The sequence below is a fragment of the Dryas octopetala genome, chromosome 7 (assembly GCF_963921425.1).
Source record: "Dryas octopetala chromosome 7, drDryOcto1.1, whole genome shotgun sequence".
Taxonomy (NCBI): domain Eukaryota; kingdom Viridiplantae; phylum Streptophyta; class Magnoliopsida; order Rosales; family Rosaceae; genus Dryas; species Dryas octopetala.
The window spans coordinates 1564425-1585970 of NC_141372.1; the positions used below are offsets into that span (position 1 = coordinate 1564425).

Below are 21546 nucleotides of genomic sequence, written 5' to 3' on the forward strand. Positions count from 1 at the left end.
TGTATCATATTCATCATGTTTTGCAATGATAACAACAGCAAAATGAGATGCACGAACATGATTCATACATACAAGTATACAACAGCAAAATCAGATTGAAGAAACCTTCTACTGAAACAGTCAAAAAGTGATGACATTCAACAGCCTATACGTAAGAATTTACCAGAATTTTACATAATAGTTTTAGGCTGTTTATAAGTTTATAACAACTTGAATAATGTAAAGCTTAAAAGAAAATAAATATATAAATATATACACACACAAGCAAGGAATCATGCTCTACCTGCAAGGAATCATTACAAAAGAAACCAGAGTACCCTTTCCGATATGAAAATCTGCAATGAGAAAATATGAGCTTTTCTATCCTGAAATGAGAAAAACCTTGGATTTTTTTTTTTTTTTTTTGGCCATTAACCTTAGATTAATTCCGTTATTATTTTTTTTTGAACAATTTATTTGGGTACAGGTCCAAAACAATAAGACGGATCCAGGTGGACTCGAACCACCAAACTCCAAACTGCTTAGTTTGGGCGCTCTAGCCCATTAGCTCATGGATCCAGATTAATGAAATACACCGCACCCAGTTACCCACACAAACAATTTGAAATTAAGTTGCAACTTAGAAATTGAGAAGTAACTAGCTCAAATTAACATTAAGAGTAAAAAGAAGTTTATTTTTGGTAGATAATAATCTTGCGGAGAAATATGTAAATACTCAAAACTATTCAACTAAACCTTCCTAGCCAAATAAGCGCATTACTGCAAAACACAGTTTGAAATAGTAAAAGGATTTATATGACTGGCAGAGCTGTATTTGTTCTTGTAATTCGAATGAAAAATTAAATAACACGTCTTCAAATGAAAAACCAAGCTTTTCCGTGCCAAATTGAACACATTCACAACTACTACAGTAGAGCTAGGCAAGCCACAATAGTGAACTTACAAACTCAGTTCTACCTTCTACCAAGACAATCCCAGCACTTCTTGTCATATACCTTCTACTCCAAACAAACTGAATTGCAAACTCCCTCAATGAAAGAGACTATCATTGCTGAATAATTGCTAAGATATCAATTAAATTCAAAGAGGTATGAGAAACAATTGCCCTGCTTGTGTATGTTTCAACAGATACAACGGGTCCTCGGACACCAGCACAATAATAGCTCATATTTCCACCCCAATTACATCTCAATCAGGCAGCAGCTCCATCAAGGAATAGCTAGACTGACACAAAAGCATAATGTAATTAAATTTACCATGCTTCAACATAAGAACTGGGGGAGCATTATATTTGTATATTTGTATATCATAAAATGCATCTATAAGACATAGAATAGATAAAAACAGGACCACCAACAAGAAACATTTCAAGAGAGGAGTACTCACCTATATGTCAACTGAGATAACCCTCAAATCAGGCTACCGAAGACCGCTCTTCACACATGGTGAACAATTCACAAATCCAGTCCTTATCGACCTGCATTAGTTGATCCAATTTAATAAAAAAAACATCATACATCATCTAAACCAAAAATTCCAATACCATCTCACCTTCAATCCTCACTTCAAGCTGGGCTTAGAAGGCAGCATATTATGAGAGCAAAATCTTCAATTCACGAACCATTTCTGGTGTGCTAACAGGTAATGTCACAACAACTATACTTTCCTACCATGGATCATGTCACTACTCTCACCACTCCAAACCAGATTACTGATGCATTCTCATTTAAATAATACAGCAAATATGACATCACCATTCTAAAAGCTACTCAAAGACAAACAAACTCATTAACAAGAAAACCTCCATACTCAAAGGGCTAAAATCATTGATGAATGGATTGCAAATCAATATCAGTTGGACCTTGATTGAGAAATATTCTTTACTGATTGTGAACAATTGACAGAAACGGAAAAATGCATAATAGCAGTTTCACTATTATTTTTTTTTTCAATATCATTGGCCAGCAGCAACATGAACATAGCCACTAAATGTATAGTTTCTCTTGCAGATAAAGTTTCAATGGTTTCTTTCAGATATCACTGTGGGCAACTACTTTCTCTTACAAAACATGCAAGACCTTTATAACATGATATTGGAAATTTGGAATAATTGAATGTTAATTGTCAACCTGTGGAATCATATGATACCCTTTCTTGTAGATTTTCTGCAGAGTGTTTAGAAGCATAGAGTCAATAACTAAATTGCCATGGTATAGAAGAATTTCAATCGGTTGTGAACTGGATTAAATTAGTCACGGACTAGGAAATGGAAACTAATACCTTTTGCGTTGTAACCGTGATGACCAACCAAATTTCTGCAATGAGTAGCTAAATTGGTATCCTTGTTTGCCTTCTAAATGGATAGAGAATGCAGAGAGGGGGGGGGGGGGGGGGGAGAGAGAGAGAGAGCACGCAGAAGTGGGGGAGAGCCGAGCCAAAAAAATAACACCGTGCCATCTCCCCCCAAAGACCCAAAAAAAATAAATTTATTAGGGCTTTTTTGACCTGCCATGCAAGCGCACCTGCCATGGCAAAGGTCTATGAACAACACTCATTTTCACACATCATATATATATACCTTACTTAGATCTCACTCTTTCATCGCTTCCCATCATCTTCCATATTTTACAATCAAAAAATGAGATGGTAGAAAACCAAGCACAACATCTAACTTCCGCAGACTTTCTTCTTCTTCTACCGCGACAATCTAACCATCAGTCAAATTCAAACAAGCTCGATCAAGCAATCGCTCCGCAGCCAATCAGTGATGGCTACGCGTCTGAAAATAAAAACAACGGAATAAAGGAGGATGAGAAACCAATACATACATACATACATACATAACCAACAAAAGTCAAGGAGCGTACAGATCAATTTACAGCTACCAAAAACAAACTGAAATTTCAATTTTCAAGCGAATAGAAGCGGATCTATTGCATACCTTGATCAACTCATGATGGAAGATTCCCCGTCTTTCCCGACCCGAAACAAAAACGAGACTGTGACGATTCAGACGATTTGACATACAGATCCATAGCCAAAAACGGTACCGAAACTTTGAGCGAAATACACGCAACGAACACCGAAACGTGGATCTCGAATCGCTACGGTCGAATTTGAGATGAGAAAGTAAGAAAGAAAGATCTACATGAATAGATCTTCAGGAAATGAGAAATGCGAGAGACGAAAAGAACAACTAATATAAACAACACGGTAGATGGGAAAGATTGGTGGGTTCGTATATTTATATTGGACTCTATATCACAATCCAACGGCTGAGATGAACGGACTAAAATATTAACGGTGAATTTCCATGGTTATAAAAAAAAAAAAAAATGTGGCTTTTCAAGGGCCGTAGATTACGGCAGGAATCGACGGTTCTTATCCGAAGAAGGTTCTGGATAGATGAGCTATTCTTTTCCAGTTACAAACTTACAACACGTGTGCATGCTGGCGCCTAGCGGGTCATTGGTTTTTTATTTTTGAACTGATCGGTCATTGGTTGACTGTTGATACGACCAACTTTGGTTCGGAAATCTAGTCATGGGCTGGGCTTTCAGGACTAAGCCTCCTCCATATAGGCCCAAATATACATTTTTTGTTAATTTTGTTTTTGGAAGCAATGAAAGCAAGACAGTATTTAGGGTGTACATAGGATGTGAAATGATAAGGAAACTTTTATCGCCCAAAAAAATGATAAGGACACTTTAATTCCAATCGAACTCAAAATTAAGACTATTAATTCCTCTTATGGGTCTTAACCAACTACTAGTAACATCACATTGAATATGTGTAAAGCATGGAAGTTGTAAACTTTTGCTTTATCCAAAAAAAAAGTTACAAACTCAGAGTTAACTCAAGTGATTAGAGTGGGATAAAATAATAAATTAAGATTTAAGTTATATAATAGGTTTAAAGTTCGATTTTCTTTCACAAAAAAAAGTAATGAAAATTACAATAGGGAGAAACAAAATAAGATGTGGGAAGACAAAAATAGATGGTTATGTTTTTGTCTTAAGTTATTTATTATATTACTCTTTAAATCTTAAATAATTTGTTAAAAAAAAGTATTTAAATCTTAAATTTAATTTGCTTAATATAAAAAGAGGCATAATTAACATTTTTTACCTTACCTTTGAAAAATAATGTTTTCTTAATGATGAAACAAATTAGAAGAATGTGCACACATGTGATGAGAATTAAAGTAGGAAGAGCAAATGTAAGCATGTGAAATGAAAATGGATTGGTTGGTAACTTCTATCCTTAGTTTTTAAATCTATCATTTAAAATTTATTTTTAAAATAGTGTAAAAGCTAGGTGAAGTATGTAGATATCAGTGAGTTGGTTTTTTTTTTTTTTTTTTTTTTTATTATCAATGGAACTTTGAACTTAGAATGTACTCCGACAAAGTGAATTGGTTGAAGAACTTAAATGAGAATAAACACATAAATAAGAGAGGTAATATATCATACTATTTTGGGTCATAGTTTTTCTCCCTAATATAAGGCTTTAAATTCTATATTCCCAAATCATAATGTAGGCATGAACCTGGCTCGTGTGCTGACCATACACTTAATTAGGTTTTATTACTTTATGTAATTAATTTATTTATTTGTCAGTTTCAACCCTTCATAAATGAATTAGCATAATAGCACTGACCAATTACCGTTTGTCGTCAATCACACGCCTTCCATTTTTTTCACTTTCTTCTAAATCATCATGAATCGCGTAGCAAACACAAAATGCGCACAGACTAGTCTGATGGAGAGAAGAAGCAGATACTACTCAATGAAAACCAAGCAAAACAGTAAAAAGTTCCTGATAAAGAAAGCTTGGAAGAGAAGAAGCCCTTTGAAACTTCTGCCGTTGCTTAGATTGGAATATAAGTCTGTCAGGGAACAAACACGAATGTCACAAAATATACACAGAGAGAGATAGAGGGATGACGTTCACGTCAACCTTTCCATGATATAAAGAGTTTCAAAACTCTTATCAAGTCTTTTTTTTTAGAATGGACATCACACCTCACCCAACTTTGAAAGAATCCCCCCAACTAAAAAATAAGGAAGAAAGCAGAATTTAATATATCCCAAACACAATCTATACATCTTTCAGTTTGTAGTTACAATTGTAAGTCTGTGTTGGAAGGAAGCACAACCATGGCAAAGAGATCAGATTTTGCTCAAAAGCTGCTTGATGATCTGCGGGTAAGGAAGGAACGAATGGCTGCACCAGCTCAGAGCTCAAACCGTTCAAACCCAATGGCCATAGGTAAGTATATATCAACCCCATTGAGAAATATTTAAATGTTCATGATTAGCATGCAAAGAGTTTGAATTAAGGCTGCAGTTAAATCCCTATAGCACTTAGCCAAGTAGCATATTCTTCTGGGGATCATGATTCTTATGCTTTGAGTGCAAGCTACATGATTAAAGCAGCAACAAGTGTATAAATGTGAAACACAATTTGGAAGAAAAGAATCCAGTTATTTGTCCTTTTTTGTCCAAAAACAGAGTCCACATGTGGAAGCACTGTCAAATTTGCCTTCACTTGTTTATAAATTATAAGAGGAAGTCATGTAATGGGCCAACGAACAAGGTTTTAACAGGTCTGCAAGTATTCATAGTTTCTTTGTTATAAAATTGGTGTGTTTGGGTTCTCAAATTAAAATAGGTTCAAGAAAATGAAATATTACAAACATTGTACACAATTCATCTATTAGGCACTGCAACAAATTAGACAAGTATTTAGAAATCTAAGCTAGCTATAGGATATATAATTCGGTTCCTATCTCACCCTATCATGTGTTCATACAGATGCATATGCTTATTCCAAGAAAACTTATAGAGGATCAAGGGATACAAGAACCCATGAACCAGTAAGTAATCAAACCTGAAATTGTTGTAATATGAAATTTATTTATTCAAGCAGACAGAATGAACTTCATTTAGATATGTTTTTTCCACTCCTGTAGACTGGCTTCAGAACTGGGAACACTCACAACAGGTCTAGTGGAGGTAGTAGAACACCTATCAATCAAGAAGCTTCAAACCAGATTGTTGCTTATGGGAGAGGTCGGAGCTCGGAACAAATAGGAGACCTGTCCAGGGCCTTGGCTTTTGCACTTGAGAATGGAGGAAAACTCAGCAGAACAGATTCATCAAGCAGAAGTTCCATGCTGGGATTTTTGAATCAATTTGGCAGGGGATCCATAGACTTCAGGAAAATGGAAAGAAAAGGAAGTAGTGTGGATAGGTACTGGGGTTCAACTACCCAGTTCCCAAACCTTTCTCAACTCCATATTGAAGAAATATCAAGAGGGGCACAGAAACTAAACCAGATCCTAAGAGCCTGCTCTAATGGCCTCAATGTTGATAGATTTTCAATAGAAATTGGGAAGGAACTATTGAGAGGAGCCGCGGATTTGGAAGAGTCATTGAGAATGCTTGCAAACCTGCAGGAAGCTTCAGAATACATGAGCAGCAGATCACAGAGGAAAAACCGGATCACATTGCTAGACGAAGATGAAGATAGTGATGACAACACTGTCAAAATAGCTGAGCAGAAGCAACTGGATCTATCATTGCCAAGGTTCTCCTTTGACAAGAAATCAAGACATGGTCGTAAAGTCCAAGAAGTTGGAAAGACAGGCCTCAAGCAAAGGCTGCCAGCTCTGACTTACTCTACAGAAGGTAGTAACTTCAACCATGAAAAGCAAGGCAAAGTAACCTCAACATCAGTTTCTCACAGGCAATTAGTCAGCTATAGCCCTGAGGTCAAGAATCCATCAACATTCTCAGGACAGAAACAGTCTAAGCCAGAAAAGGAAAGGATTCCAAATGTAATTGCAAAACTAATGGGGTTGGGTGAGCTTCCGAAGAATGAAGACTTAAAGTACACCACACAGAAAGACTCCAGTTCCAAGCCAAAGAGAGAAAGGTTGGCAGTAGGGCAAATAATACAGGAAAGCAGTAAGATTTCTGGAGTTAAGACTAGGGACATGGAGAATCTGGCACTGGCACCCACAAATAGACAAAAAGTGGTAGAAGGCAATAAGTATCCTTTGTTGCAGAATACTGGGTTTGTTTTGCAAGCAGAAAAAAACTTGCTTGCCAACAATGTCAGCCTTGAGATGGTTATTCATGATGGAAAACCACCCTGGAAAGAATTGGCAGGAACGAATCCAGTGACAAGATCAGGAAAGACAACCATCAAAACAGATAAGCAGCAAAGCGTGCAGTTTAAACAAAACACTGGAAATCGAAAGGATAATCTTGAAAAAGAAAGAAAGCAGGATAACAAAACAGGGTTCAAGGAAATTACTCTTCAATTGGAAAAGCAACATGGAAACAAGCTTCTCCCAAGCAATCAGCAGAACTCACAGAACAATTTTGAACTCCAGCAGCCATCCATGATTTGGAAATCAGAGCCACCAGAAGAGAAGCGTCGAGGAGAGAAGGAGCAGCAGAGTGCAAAACAGAAGTTGCAGGCTAGAAAACAAAAAGGAAGTGAAATGATATCCAAGCAAAATTTGCAAAAGAAGCAGCCGCATATAAATCAAAACAGAGTAAATAAGAAAACTATGGCAGAAGCCGTTGATGCCGTGCAGTCCAAAGGAGTTCCAAATGGTACATACCATGAAAATTATGTCAGAATCAAAAGTTCTGATGAGTTGAATTTCGATATGAAAGATTTTTCCCCAAACGACCAAGATCCTGAACCAGAGGCAAGAGAAAAATCTGGCATTGTACCAGTTATGGAGGAGAAATCTGTTCATGTAGCACCCTTACAGAAAGCAAAAACTAGAAGAGTGAATCAAAATGAAATCCCTCGAAGAATCGATGAAGTAGTGAGCAGAAGAAGTGGAACGCTGAATAACTTGACAAGGCCACTAAGACATCAGAGTTCCATTTTACAGGAAGTGACACGCAGAAGCCATGAAAAACTCGGTGGCCACAATGGAGCAGAAAAGGTTAGAGCCAGCAGGTTGAAACAAGCAGAGCCACGCATCATTAAATCCAACAAATCAACAGCACTCACTCAACCATTAGATTTGGCACAGAGCCTACAGAAAGAAGCCAAGCAGGCTTCCACTTTGTATGGTCCCAATGAAGATGAATTCCAAAGCCTCAAAGAACCAAAAACTCTAGTTCCAAATGACAGTGTAAGTTCATCTTTACAAAATCTGAAAATTTATAACTTCACAAAACTTCATTCACAAAACTTCGTTCAATGCGAAATTGGTGGGGAACTCACTTTACTAATGCTTTGTAGGATGTTATGCAGTGGCAAAACTCAGTCTCGGTAGTAACCAATAATCAGCAAGATCAAGCACCTGTTTTAAGAGATGATGAGTGCATAACTTTATCAAATGCACTTAATGGTAAGTACAACCTCTGCTTTTAATTCAACTTCCCATCTTAGAGAAGCAAAAATCATTACCCTTCTAAGAGAAGAAAGACCTTTCCATAGTAGGGACAATAAAAAGCTACAGAGCTGTCTATATGATAAGTCAAAACCAAGATGTCAATTCATGTTAATTCATCACCAAAAATTACATGTATACCTATGAAACTATAATCAATGGCAAGGGGCAACATATGCTTGAAAGTAAGAAATTTTTTTGTGAAATCTAATATTTCAAAGTTGCAGGAACCCATGAAGACAGCGTGGACATTGCTTACGCAGTGCATTTGGAGCACCAGAAAACTTTCAAATTCAGAAAACAAGAGCCACTGACAGAAAGTGAAAACCTGCTCAGGCAGATAGTGATTAAGAGTCAGCTGTTCCTCAACACAGCAGAGGCACTTTTCAAGCTCGAAATCCCTTTTGGCATTCTTCATGCCAGTGCTGGTCATGACTGCTGCCAAGATGAAGATAGTAAGCTCACATTAGACTGCGGCTATGAAGTGATGAAACGAAAAGGGATTAGGCAAGAGCTCGCTGTTCATCCTTGTGTGAAGATATCAATAAGTTTTAATAAGATACAGTCCTTAGATGAGTTGGTTAAACAACTACATAAGGACTTCGAAAAGCTGAAACTCTATGGTAGGAATGGAAAAACGAAATGTGAAGCTGAGGACTATGTGCCTAAAATGCTGGAAAGTGACATGCATAACAGAGAGCCTGACATGAATTGTATGTGGGACTTGGGTTGGGACGAGACAATGTTTGCGTTTCTTGAAGTAGATGAAGTTATAAGAGATTTGGAGAGGCTTGTGCTCAGCGGACTTGTAGACGAGCTTACCAGAGACCTCTTTCATACGTGAGAATTTCCATTAGTGCACAAGTTGAGCAAAGTTTGTTTGTTTTTTTGTTTTTTTGTTTTTTCCAAAGATTATGCATGGTTTATTTGGTTTTGTAATATATATAAGTTATACTGTAATCCTTAATTGAAGGATTTCCAGTTCATATTCAATGAATTTGTAATTGTTGTTCTCTTTTGTTTTGTTATAAGGATTTATTCCAGTAATCAAGATTTTTTATTATGTTTTCCTATTTGCTTCTCTTTTTTCATGATCTTACTTTCATCATATTTGAATTCAATCTTATTCTTTTGTTACCTCTGAAACCAGGCAGTCCAATATCCAAATGGATGATCCGCAATGGCCACCCGGCCCAAGATAAGAAGCCCAACTGGCCCAAGATTTAAAAACTATGGAAAACCTCTCTCTTTATCCCTCTACTTTTGTGCTTGTGTAAAGTTGCAAGCAACCATTAAGATTTAATCCCATACTATTCTCAATGTTAAAGAAAGCTTGGACATTGACGTGAAAGGTGCTTTGTGGATGAATCATACAGAGTTGGTCTCCGCCGGTGCTAAAGATGCTTTTTACAACAACACAAGGCAATAAGAACTTGCAAGGGCAATGATGAGCCACTGAGTTTACTTAACCTTGATGGTCTAATAAAGTGGAGGGGATTTACGAAAAATGTATCATATTCTTTTGCTTGACTGTGCTGTGAGTGTAACTGTGTAAGTGTCTGCTTCTGTTCTAATCATTCACTGCAATCTGAGACCATGATATTGATATCCCTCCATAAAAGGAAAGATAGGATTGATTCATCCCCCAAAACAGAAAAAAGTAATAAATAGACACTGCTCTATTCCAAGCTTTGTATCACATTGTAATGAATGATTAATAAGAAATTATAGTATATGATATTCATATGTGACCACTTTATTTCATAATATATGTGAGCTCATCAAGTAAAAGTGAATTACACATATATGTTGTAAAAGGAAGATCACAAATAATTGTTACATATGATTATTTTTTCAGCAAGGACAAATAAGTAGGCAGAAAGTTTAATTTTGAATGTTTGAAATCGATCTTCTTAACATTATTGTTATTATATTATTCAAAGTTTACTTGTGCACCACTTATTCTCAAAGTTCTTAAAGTTGGCTTCCCTTTTCGTTCCTAAAGTAACAAATCAATGTTCAACTATTATATGAGAAGCTCATTTCCAGTGTGCTTTTATTGAATATGCCTAACTTTCGATGTTGTTCAAATTAAGTGCTTTTAAGCTGGAAATGTCCACACGTTCTAAAAGGACATGGTGTTCCTTAGTAAGGAAGTAAAAACATGTACTTTGTACTGTACACATTAATAATTCTTCTGGGAATGTCATAATGTAAATGATTTAAATTTTTTTTTTTTTCAATATTACATTAGAGAATATTATAAATTCATGGAACTGGAAACGTGTCTGTATTTGACAGTCATAATGAAAGGCTATTTACGTCCCTTCCAAGTTCCACGCATTGGAGAAGAAAGCTACTTTCTTCATTTTTATCACACTCACAATTCACGAATCATTGTCCCCAAGTCTTTACCTTTCCAAACTCCGAAGCACTAACAATAAGAAATTTCAAAATTTACTTCGATAAAAAAAAAAATCAATCAAACAGAAGTTACAGAACTACAGAAGCAACGCTACGTAGGCGTCGCACTTACGCAAAAACTTACAGATTCGAGTTCCATATACAGAGTAGACTAGCAGCGGTGGAACTTGAGATGTGCAAACTGCAAACTACTTTTGTAAAGTTGAAGCCCACCGAAAGATCACTTTACGGTTTTGCCCCTCAAGTCTTCTTGTTCCCTACCATATATTTCTTGCCATTCTTGCACACTTCGTTGCCTTCAGAAACAGAGCACTCTGTGTACCATGCGAAACAGAGAGCGCTCTACAGCCATGGCAACTATGCTCTTTCACACTCTAGTAGCCTTCTTCATTATGACCGTTAACCTCGCAAGTAAGTTTGTAATTCTTATTCGTTCTAATAATTTTATTTAAAGAAAAAAATGTTTCTTTGTTTGAAACGCTCTGTTTTGTTGCTAAGAACATAATCAACTTATAATCTGTTTTTAAATTTCAGAGGTTAAATAAAGTTTTTTTTTTTTTTTTTTTTTAATGCAGACTGCCAATCATTCATTGGCGTAAACTACGGCCAAGTCGCTGACAACCTCCCGCCACCGTCAGCCACCGCCAAGCTACTCCAATCCACCTCAATCCAAAAGGTCCGACTTTACGGATCCGACCCAGCCATAATCAAAGCCTTAGCCGGCACCGGCGTCGGAATCGTCATCGGAGCAGCCAACGGTGACATCCCGGCTCTGGCATCCGACCCGAATTTCGCCAACAACTGGGTCAATACCAATGTGGTTCCGTTCTACCCGGCGAGCAACATCATTCTCATTACCGTCGGCAACGAGGTCCTCACCTCCGGCGACCAGAACCTGATAACTCAGCTGGTTCCGGCGATGCAAAATGTCGAAAACGCCCTCAATTCCGCGTCTTTGGGCGGGAAGATTAAGGTCTCCTCCGTCCATTCCATGGCCGTGCTTAAGCAGTCTGAGCCACCGTCTTCTGGAAGCTTCGACCCCGGTTTCGGGGACGTCATGAAGGCGTTGCTGGGTTTTAGTAAAGACACTGGTTCGCCTTTTGCAATCAACCCGTACCCGTATTTCGCGTACCGGAGCGACCCGAGACCCGAGACTCTGGCTTTTTGTCTATTCCAGCCGAACGAGGGGAGGTTCGACTCCAACACAAAGATTAAGTACATGAACATGTTCGATGCTCAGGTATAGTTCCATGTCCTCAACCCGGTTTTTTTGAACTAAATTGTCTGGGCCGGTGGGTCCGGTCCAAGACCGTTTTTTCGTTGAGGAATAGATGGGGACCAATTGACCCAATAAATAGCCTAATTCTTAATCAAAACAACAAGATTTATGCTAGAAATTTCAAATTTATGTGCTAAATTTGGATCTAAATAATTTAAGTTCACTTTAGTTCTCGTATAAATAATAAAATGATCCAATTCCCTGCAGGTGGATGCCATAAGATCTGCATTGAACGCTATGGGATTCAAGGATGTAGAAATTGTGGTTGCAGAGACTGGTTGGCCGTACAAAGGAGACAGCAATGAGGTGGGTCCGAGTGTTGAGTACGCCAAAGCGTATAACGGTAATCTGATTGCACACCTTCGATCCATGGTTGGGACACCATTGATGCCAGGGAAGTCAGTGGACACTTACTTCTTTGCACTATATGATGAGAACTTGAAGCCTGGCCCTGGCTCTGAGAGAGCCTTTGGTCTGTTCAAGCCTGACCTCACCATGACTTATGATGTTGGCCTCTCCAAGAGTAGTAGCCAGGTGAAATTGTCTTATCAAATTATCAATCTTTAGTATGTATGTGGACATTTTAGCCTATGTATAGATACCATCAATATTTAGACATTAGGCTTAGCCAATTTTATGAAATTTTTTTGAAATAAAACCCCAATTAGTGTTGGCGATCTCCCCGAGTAGTCCTTGATGCCCTTAGACTAGTGTTTGAGTTCTGTCAAGTGGTGCTGGAGGGAGTTATATTTCTAAAACCCAAAAAATTGCACTTTAAAGGGCACAAGTTTTGACTAGTTTTTCAAATTCTCAATTTTCACCTTATAGCTTCACATTCTTCATTGTAGTTGTTTTTGTTGTGGCTTTTAAATTTTAACTTTGATTAATTTGTTTTGCTTTAGACCCCATCTGCGCCCTCAGCAATACCCCAGACGCCCTCTGCTCCCTCAGAAACACCCAAAACGCCGGTGAGTCCATCACCGGCTCCAAAGCCGAAGAAAGGGGCATGGTGTGTGCCTAAGGCCGGAGTATCAGATACCCAATTGCAGGCCAACATAGATTATGTTTGTGGACATGGTTTTGATTGCAGTCCAATTCAACCTGGAGGGCCTTGTTATGAACCAAACACAGTAGCATCACATGCTACTTATGCCATGAATCTCCTCTATCAAACTGCTGGTCGGGACCCTTGGAATTGCGATTTCTCACAAACAGCTACACTCTCCAACAAGAATCCAAGTAAAATTTTCTCTGTTCTACTCAACTTGCTTTTTGTGCAAGTAAAGCTAGCCCTATGGATTATTCAAGCATTGATATTGATGTTTCTGTTTTGAAGGCTATGATGGCTGCAAATACCCAGGTGGGAGTACCTAAAGATATAGAGATAGAGGGCTTGTATGTCACCAGAATTAACAGATAAAGGTGGCATGCAGAGTGCTAAAAACCTCCAGGAAATTGGGAAGACTGAGAATTTATGGAGGAATTTCAGTATTCCAACTCCTTTATGTATGCATATGAATTAGGATTCATTGATTATGCTCCGGAGTGTTTTGTGTAGCTTGTGAAGAAATTAGAATTGTTTATATATTTAGCTGAAGTGAGAGAGCATGCAGAGTTTGATGTGCATGGTTGGCAATCAAATCTGTATTTGAAAATCCTTTGCGAATTGTATTGTTTCTCTCTATTTATGCAGAGTTTGATGTGCAAAATTTATGCACCAATTAATTGTTGTGTATTAATGTGGTAGTATACTTTCCCAATTCCTAAAAGGAAAAGGAAAAAAACAAAAAATCACACTTATTCCTTTTCCTACACGGTAGGGTTAGGATTACTTTCACTCCTATAAATATCCCCAATTCTCAAAGCTTTGAACCCAAACCTTTCACAGTCTCAAACCTTTGAAACACAAATCCCTCAAAATCTCCCAAAATCTCAATCTTTGAAAACCGAAGTTAAGATGTCGTCCGAGAAGAAGATGATAACCCTAAAGAGCTCGGACGGAGAGACGTTCGAGGTGGAAGAGGTGGTGGCTCTGGAATCGCAGACCATAAAGCATATGGTGGAGGACGGGTGCGCTGACAATGGGATTCCTCTGCCGAATGTCACCAGCAGTATTGTAGCCAAGGTCATCGAGTACTGCAAGAAGCACGTGGAGGCAGGGAGCGATGCTGACAAGGACAGCATCGAGGCCTGGGACTCTGAGTTCGTGAAGGTCGAGCTGGGCGTACTCTCCAATCTCATCTTGGCTGCAAACTATCTCAACATTAAGAGCCTACTGGATTTTACGAGCCAAGCTATGGCAGACAGGATTAAGGACAAGAGTCCTGAAGAGATCCGCAAGATTTTCAACATCAAGAATGACTACACACCTGAGGAAGAAGCTCAGCTCCGTCAAGAGAACGCATGGGCATTTGATTGAAGCACATGGCTTTCTTAACAATGTTTTGGTTACATAATACGAATGTTGTAAGTTTGTAACATGTTGATATGTTACAGGGTCCATCATATTTTGCTTCTAGGGGTTATGGAGAATAGCTGATGTTTTAGGTCTTCTAACTGAACCATTGTTTTTTATGTTATGTGATTGCTTTAGTTCAACATAGATTTCTAAAGAATTCCACATGGATTTTAAAAGAATTTCATACATTTCACCTAGAATGTAATGGAATTCTATTCAAGTAAAAATCATAATATTAATTGTTATTAATTGCAAAAATAGAAAAGTTGTGCTATTGGGAGAGTGCTTACATAAGAAAACCTAATATAGCAAAGCATGGCCTTGGAATGTTGCAAAAATTATGTTCCTCACCTAGACCAAAAGCAAACTGTGATTGAGGCTTCCAAGGCCAGTTTGGTACTGCTATACTTTTCTTTTTTCAATTATATATTACAGTTTGGTGTTTCTTTACTGTCATTGAGGCTTCCAAGGCCAATTTGTTCCAAAAGAAATTAAATGCTTAAAGAAGATATATGCTAGAAAGAAGGCTCTGCAGAAAACAGAGGAAGAAAGAAACAGAGCAACCATCTATCCAAGATTGAATTCGGACATAAACAAAACACATAAAGACCCATACACATGCACTCACCCACCACTACTAGTGTCTAGTAGGGATGGCCATTTTACCCGTGGGTTTGGGTACCCGCGGGTACCTACTCTATTAGAGTAGTGTGGGTATGGGTAATTGGTTAATGGGATAGGTATGAGTATACATGTTAATATTCGGGTATCTACTCTATTAGGGACGTGTGGGTATGGATAATTGGTTAATGGGACGGGTATGAGTATACATGTTAATATCCGTATAAAAACTAGGCGGGTATGGATAATACCCGTGGTTTACCCAAATCCTCTATTTTTAATTTTTTTTTTATTAAATTCAAGTATAATGAACCTAAAATTTAAATTTAAATTGCAATTAAACTAATGAATGAAAAAAAAATATGGATCAATTAAACTGAAAAATGTAAATTAATTGATCAAAATTTTTTTGGTCGAAAACTAATGGATCAATTAAACTGTTGCAATATTTGATATATTGCAACATGATTGAAGTAGGGAGCAAAGCCTGGCCAAAAAAATAAGAAATAAGGAGCGGAGAGAGGAGAGAGAAAGAGATACGTTATATAATTGTAATTCTTCATAATAATATGTAGGGTTAAATACAAAAATGGTCCACGAACTTTACAGTTAATCTCAATTTGGTCCACTAACTATAAAAAATGTCAATTTAGTCCACTAACTTTTCAAGTTGTACCAAAACAGTACAAATGTTAACTTTCATTAAAAAATTTAACGAAAACTAGTCATGTGCACAACAAGTGACCACATTTTCAAAGGCATTTTAGTCCGTTCATCACATTTTTATGTGATCAATTCCGTTAATTTTTTGATGAAAATTAACATTTGTACTGGTTTGATACAACTTGAAAAGTTCGTGGACTAAATTGACACTTTTTATAGTTAGTGGACCAAATTGAGATTCACTGTAAGGTTCGTGGACCATTTTTGTATTTAACCCTAATATGTAAGTATGTAACTATATACTTTACGAGCTGATTTAAAAAAAAAAAAAAAAAAAACTAAAATCAAGACGAAAAAAAAAAACAGGAATGGTGGGTTTTTGGGTTGAATTTGGGTAACCCATTACTTTGGTAGGGTGGGTAAGGATAATACCCATTATACTATGGAGTGTGTTATGTGGGTATAAATTTGATAAATTTTTCACTTAAATAAGTTTAGTTTTGTGAATATCTGCCCACTGGATCAATGGCAATCCCTACCCACCAGGCACCAGACCACTGCGTCAATTCAATATTCTTACTATTTTTAATCAATCATTTTGAGGTTCTTTAATAAAATGTTATGTAAAAATAAATATACGTCACTAGAATTAACAAGTAATTAAAGGTGGCATGCATGGTGCTAATTCATAAATTTCAGTATTCTTACTCCTTTATGTATACGTAAAATTAAAATTGGTTAATTATTCTACGGAGACCGTCACCGGAGTGTTTTGTGTAGTTTGTGAAGAAATTAGACCTATTTATATATGTAGCTTAAGTTCGAAACCATCCCCTTCACGTAAATGATGATTATATGTATATATGAGAGAGCTGCAGGGTTTAATGGGCATGGTTGGTAAACAAAGAAACCGTGGTGGCTTGTTATCCAGAGCAAAATTTATGCCCCAATAAATTGTTGTGTATTTTTCTTAGCGCGCAATTACCATGTACACTTTCCAAATTCCTAAAAGGAAACCAAAAAAAATATTACAACTTTTCCTTTTCCTACAAGGAGAAGGTAATTAAGGATTTAAGGGTAGTGTTACTTTCACTCCTATAAATATCCCCAATTCTCAAAGCTTTGAACACAACTCTCTCACAGACTACAGTCTCTCAAAAAAAAAAAAGGAAACCCAAAACCAAATCCTCCAAATTCCCAATCTTTGAAAGCCGAAGTTACGATGTTGTCTGAGAAGAAGATGATAACCCTTGAGAGCTCGGACGGAGAGATGTTCGAGGTGGAAGAGGCGGTGCTTATGGAATCGCAGACCATAAAGCACATGGTGGAGGACGATTGCGCCAACAATACGATACCTTTGCCGAACGTGACCAGTAGTATCCTAGCCATGGTCATCGAGTACTGCAAGAAGCACGTTGAGGCGGCGGTGAGCGAGGAGTCCGAGTCTCTCAAGAAGTGGGACGCTGAGTTCGTGAAGGTCGACCAGAGCGAACTCTTCGAGCTCATCACGGCTGCAAATTATTTGGACATTAAGAACCTTCTGGACTTGACCTGCCAAACTGTGGCCGACATGATCAGCGGAAAGACTACTCAACAGATTCGGAAGCATTTCAACATCAAGAATGACTTCACTCCTGAGGAAGAAGCGGAGGTTCGTGAAGAGAACGCATGGGCATTTGAGTGAACCACTGGCCTTTCTTAACAATGTTTTCGTTAAATATTAGGAATAGGAATTTTCATTATAATTTTGGAGAATAGTTGATGTTTTTCTTCTCCTAATTGAACCTGTTGGTTTTTTGTTATGTGATTGCTTTAATTTTACCAAAGATATCTACAAAATACAAACCACCTTTGGTGATTTAATATGATTCGAATTTTATTAGTTTTCTCTTCTTTTTTTTTGGTACATTGGTGGTAATTTGATATGGTTCGAATATTATTAGATTTTTCGCTTATGAGAAGAAATCGAATTTTATACATGTTTTAATTCAAACTATCACTCGATTCACTCCATCCACTCTCATCACTTGGACTAACCAACCGTATTAATGTGGTTATTACTGAGAACGAATAAATAAGGCTCAACAAAATAAATAAATAAATAAGGAGATGTTAGAGAGGCTGTTGATTGGTTAAATTTGATCTTCAGTTAAAAGTGGTCCGAGTATTCCTGAGAACTCTAACCCAAAAGCAAGAAGAGAAAGAAAGAAAGAAAGAAAGAAAGAAAGACAATGACGACCCGAGAGAGAGAGAGGGATAGGGATCTAGAGCTGCTCATCCCAGTTGCTGGGATATCCGAAAATGGAGGTTCCAAATCCTCCTCCCCATCAAACTCTCCACCTGCTCCTACCATATCCCATCATGCTGCTGGTCGCGAGGTTCCCTCTAATTACCTTTCTTAATCTCTTCCTTAATTTCATGGAAATGAATATGATCATTAATATGAAGAATATTGCATGAATTTATATTATGTGTATAGAGATTTTTTGTTGATTATGTTATGACTGATCCATCTTAGCCTTAGCCTATATGAACAAGAGTTATATATAAATAGCCTGCAATTTTAGGTTATGTATTAGATCACACTTTTCTTGGGAAAATTACATTACATGAATTCTTTCATGCTTACTTGTTGTGTAGGCATTTTTAAAAGTCATTCGGAGCTGGGCTTCCAAGAAGTTTATGACAGGATGGTAACTTCTCATCTCTTATAATTTTCTTACTCAACAATGTTTAGTTGGTTCCTTACCTTTGTGGCATTAATTTACACGCGTTGTGATCTAAAGTGTGAATAAATTGTGCCAAAATTTCTGTGGCATTAACCCCCTAATGTGCCATGTTTATAGTGTCTTAAGCCCAATTAAAGGTGAGGTTGCCATTCATTGAAAGCTGGCATTGAACTGATTCACACATGTTATGTAAAATGAATCCTTTAGGGGGGAAAACGATTCCATGAATGCTTAGTTAAGTAGTATAGTACTAAAGTTTATTATTGAAAGCTATCTGGTTCATATTTACCATTACATTCTGTTGACATGCACAATGAATACAGTCAAAACAGAGATTTTTTCCAGATATGTTTCATGTTTTTTTTCTTTTCTTTTGCAGCGTGATTCTTCTTCCGATAGCCATTACATTCTACATCACTTGGATTTTCATTAAATTTGTGGATGGTTTCTTCTCCCCCATTTATGATCATCTAGGTATCAATATCTTTGGTAAGTAGACTTTCTTTTTTTCTTATAGATATCTCCAAAGAGTCAAAGTATTTTAGTTTATACTGCTACCAACTCATCATTTTTATTTCATTTGTTTGGGTTAGTTAGACATGGAACAGCATGGATAAGACTTTGAGAATGTAATCAATTTTTAACTCAGTTAATCAACTGAATTCTACATTTTGTCTCCCATGGCCTAAGCTAATCAACTTCAGGTCCAAGCCAAGTGTAAGGTTCTGCAATATGTTGATTAGAAGCCTTTTTCCTTCCTTTTGTGTGTGTATGTGTGTGTGGGTATTTGGAAGGTGAATTCTATTCAGCAGTAGGAATCAATGTAATTTGTAATGGTGCCTTCTCTTGATAAGACCACTTCACTTAAAGCTTGTGGAACTTTTGTTTCTAATAACTTTTTGTATACCTTTGTATAGATATTGCATTTGAATCTTAAAACCAAAATTTAACTTGATATTCCTCAAAGCCATATGATATTGATTCTCATCTTGTCCAGTGTACAAGATCAAATCTGATATAGCATAGACTTATTATCAGGGTCATGACTTCTTTGTTGTCAGGATATGATAGTTTTCGTACCTTAGGAAACAAAACATGTATGTTGATGCTGTTGCCACTTGCCAGGACCTTTTCAGTATGGGATGGATTAGATTATTGTTGCATGCTAATGGCTGAGTTACTCAACCAGCAAGATGCAATTTAGTAAAGTCTCTTCTTGTCTGAAAATCATGACCATCTTATTACTTTTCCATGTGACTTGTTTGAATCTGCAGGTCTTGGATTTGCCACCTCCATCACCTTCATCTTCTTAGTTGGTGTCTTCATGTCGTCGTGGTTGGGAGCTTCCGTTCTTACTCTCGGAGAGTGGTTTATTAAGAAAATGCCACTTGTAAGCTATATCTATGCTGCCTCGAAGCAAATTAGTATGGCAATATCACCAGGTATATATGTAACTATGTACTGTAGTCTGAGCTTCCAGATTCTGAAACTCAGAGCCATTTGACATTACTCTACAGATCAGAACTCTAAAGCCTTCAAGGAAGTGGCTATCATAAGGCATCCAAGAATTGGGGAGTATGCATTAGGATTTATCACTTCAACAGTTGTTCTTGATCGAAGGAGTGTAGGAGGAGAAGAACTCTGCTGCGTTTATGTGCCTACAAACCACCTTTATCTTGGTGACATTTATCTGGTCAGTGCCAAGGATATTCTGAAGCCCAATCTGTCTGTCCGAGAGGGGATTGGTATGAATTTTTGTACAGAACATATTTGCAGATGTTCTATTTGATTATGAATATTGACTTCTAAAAGTAGTTTGGCTAATTTAAGCCCAAGTGGTCATGAAGGGTGGGAAAATCGGTTAGAAATTGGATAGGTCTAATACTTCGATTCCTTTCAAAAAGTAGTTTGGCTAATTGGGTTTTCATGTGGTGCAGAAATTGTCATCTCAGGAGGTCTGTCAATACCCCAAATTTTAACCACAGTGGAATCACCATCACAGGTTATTCCACCAGTAAGAGTTGGCCACTTTGAAGAGTCAAAAGTATGATGAGATTTCTACAATGGTGAGAATGTATTTCATTTCTTTTTTTCCATTGATGATTGTCTTTGAGGTTGATGTAATGATGCTTAACTAATGTTTCATGTTGCAACAGCAGTTGTCAAACTCAAACAAAGTTTTGCAGAGGAAGTTCAGAGGCTTGAAAGCAGCTAGAAACTGCAATGAACTGAAGAAACCAGAGCAGAATCCTAAAAGGAAGTGAAGCCCCTTAACCAACTATATACACCTACAACTGCTGGTGTACCTTACATGATGCTATATATGTTTACAAGGGATATACCTCTTAATTTCCATATTATTAATTCTGAATTGTAAATGTTTCCTTTTAGCTTGTCCTTTTCATCCTTTGAAAATGTTTCCTTTTAGCCACATATACATATAGGCCTAAAGTGGTCGTGATTTCTCAAAACCTCATACAACTCATGTGTATTAGGGTCAATGTACTATGTTAATTCTCCCACATATTGAAAAACTATATTAATTTGTCCCTCCAATTCTTCAAATGTAAGATGCTAGATCTGTCACTAACTCTAATCACAATTTCAGTACGACCAAATTGTTCAACAGGGGAAATCAAGATTGAACTGATTTGATTTCATAAACTATGAAAGTGATAAAATGATTTGTTTCTGAGTGGAATACAAATGAAATGTTGGCATCACAGTAATTGATAATTTTTCGTTTCATATAGGAAGGCATTATGGCAAGGTTATGCCCATGCAGTCTTGTTTGCCACACCCCGAAAATAATAAGTATAAAATTATTTTGTGCAGCTTGGTTTTCAAAAACTCCGTTGTCGTCCAGCGGTTAGGATATCTGGCTTTCACCCAGGAGACCCGGGTTCGATTCCCGGCAACGGAACCCTTTTCATAATCACACTTTTTC

The 21546-nt window shown here is 37.2% G+C and overlaps 3 protein-coding genes, 1 long non-coding RNA gene, 1 other non-coding gene and 2 pseudogenes across 9 annotated transcripts; 6 read left to right on the top strand and 1 right to left on the bottom strand.

The window, feature by feature from the left end:
* Positions 1–772: 772 nt before the first annotated feature.
* LOC147278238 (uncharacterized) lies at positions 773–3201 on the bottom strand. 3 transcript variants are annotated; one of them, XR_015123424.1, is made up of 5 exons: positions 2942–3201; positions 2281–2779; positions 1552–2165; positions 1387–1477; positions 773–1219 (listed from the first exon to the last, which is right to left on the bottom strand). It is a non-coding gene; the product is annotated as an uncharacterized LOC147278238 (long non-coding RNA). The 3 variants fall into 3 exon arrangements; XR_015123422.1 differs by having other exon boundaries at positions 1552–2779; XR_015123423.1 differs by having other exon boundaries at positions 773–1224; positions 1552–2779.
* Positions 3202–5142: 1941 nt separating this feature from the next.
* On the top strand, positions 5143–9377 carry LOC147278239 (uncharacterized). 2 transcript variants are annotated; one of them, XM_086251416.1, is made up of 5 exons: positions 5143–5271; positions 5817–5878; positions 5975–8164; positions 8275–8383; positions 8653–9377. In XM_086251416.1, the coding sequence occupies exons 1-5, from the start codon at positions 5160–5162 to the stop codon at positions 9267–9269; spliced, it is 3090 nt and encodes a 1029-aa protein (XP_086107542.1). In that variant the 5' UTR covers positions 5143–5159; the 3' UTR covers positions 9270–9377. The 2 variants fall into 2 exon arrangements, with proteins under 2 accessions (XP_086107542.1, XP_086107543.1); XM_086251417.1 differs by having other exon boundaries at positions 8287–8383.
* A 1704-nt stretch (positions 9378–11081) lies between these two features.
* Positions 11082–13853, top strand: LOC147278240 (Glycosyl hydrolase family 17 protein). The gene is made up of 5 exons (XM_086250054.1): positions 11082–11260; positions 11425–12089; positions 12336–12662; positions 13031–13367; positions 13465–13853. Exons 1-5 carry the CDS (start codon positions 11173–11175, stop codon positions 13500–13502), a joined length of 1455 nt encoding a protein of 484 aa, XP_086106180.1. The 5' UTR covers positions 11082–11172; the 3' UTR covers positions 13503–13853.
* Positions 13854–13977: 124 nt separating this feature from the next.
* On the top strand, positions 13978–14626 carry LOC147278241 (SKP1-like protein 4 pseudogene; annotated as a pseudogene).
* Positions 14627–17032: 2406 nt separating this feature from the next.
* LOC147278242 (SKP1-like protein 1 pseudogene) lies at positions 17033–17752 on the top strand (annotated as a pseudogene).
* Positions 17753–18086: 334 nt separating this feature from the next.
* LOC147278243 (protein LIKE COV 3-like) lies at positions 18087–21141 on the top strand. 2 transcript variants are annotated; one of them, XM_086250579.1, is made up of 7 exons: positions 18087–18248; positions 18511–18563; positions 18979–19088; positions 19874–20041; positions 20117–20344; positions 20537–20665; positions 20756–21141. In XM_086250579.1, exons 1-6 carry the CDS (start codon positions 18102–18104, stop codon positions 20647–20649), a joined length of 819 nt encoding a protein of 272 aa, XP_086106705.1. In that variant the 5' UTR covers positions 18087–18101; the 3' UTR covers positions 20650–20665; positions 20756–21141. The 2 variants fall into 2 exon arrangements, with proteins under 2 accessions (XP_086106705.1, XP_086106704.1); XM_086250578.1 differs by having other exon boundaries at positions 20759–21141.
* A 309-nt stretch (positions 21142–21450) lies between these two features.
* TRNAE-UUC (transfer RNA glutamic acid (anticodon UUC)) lies at positions 21451–21522 on the top strand. The gene has a single exon. It is a non-coding gene; the product is annotated as a tRNA-Glu (tRNA).
* The last annotated feature ends 24 nt before the right edge of the window (positions 21523–21546 follow it).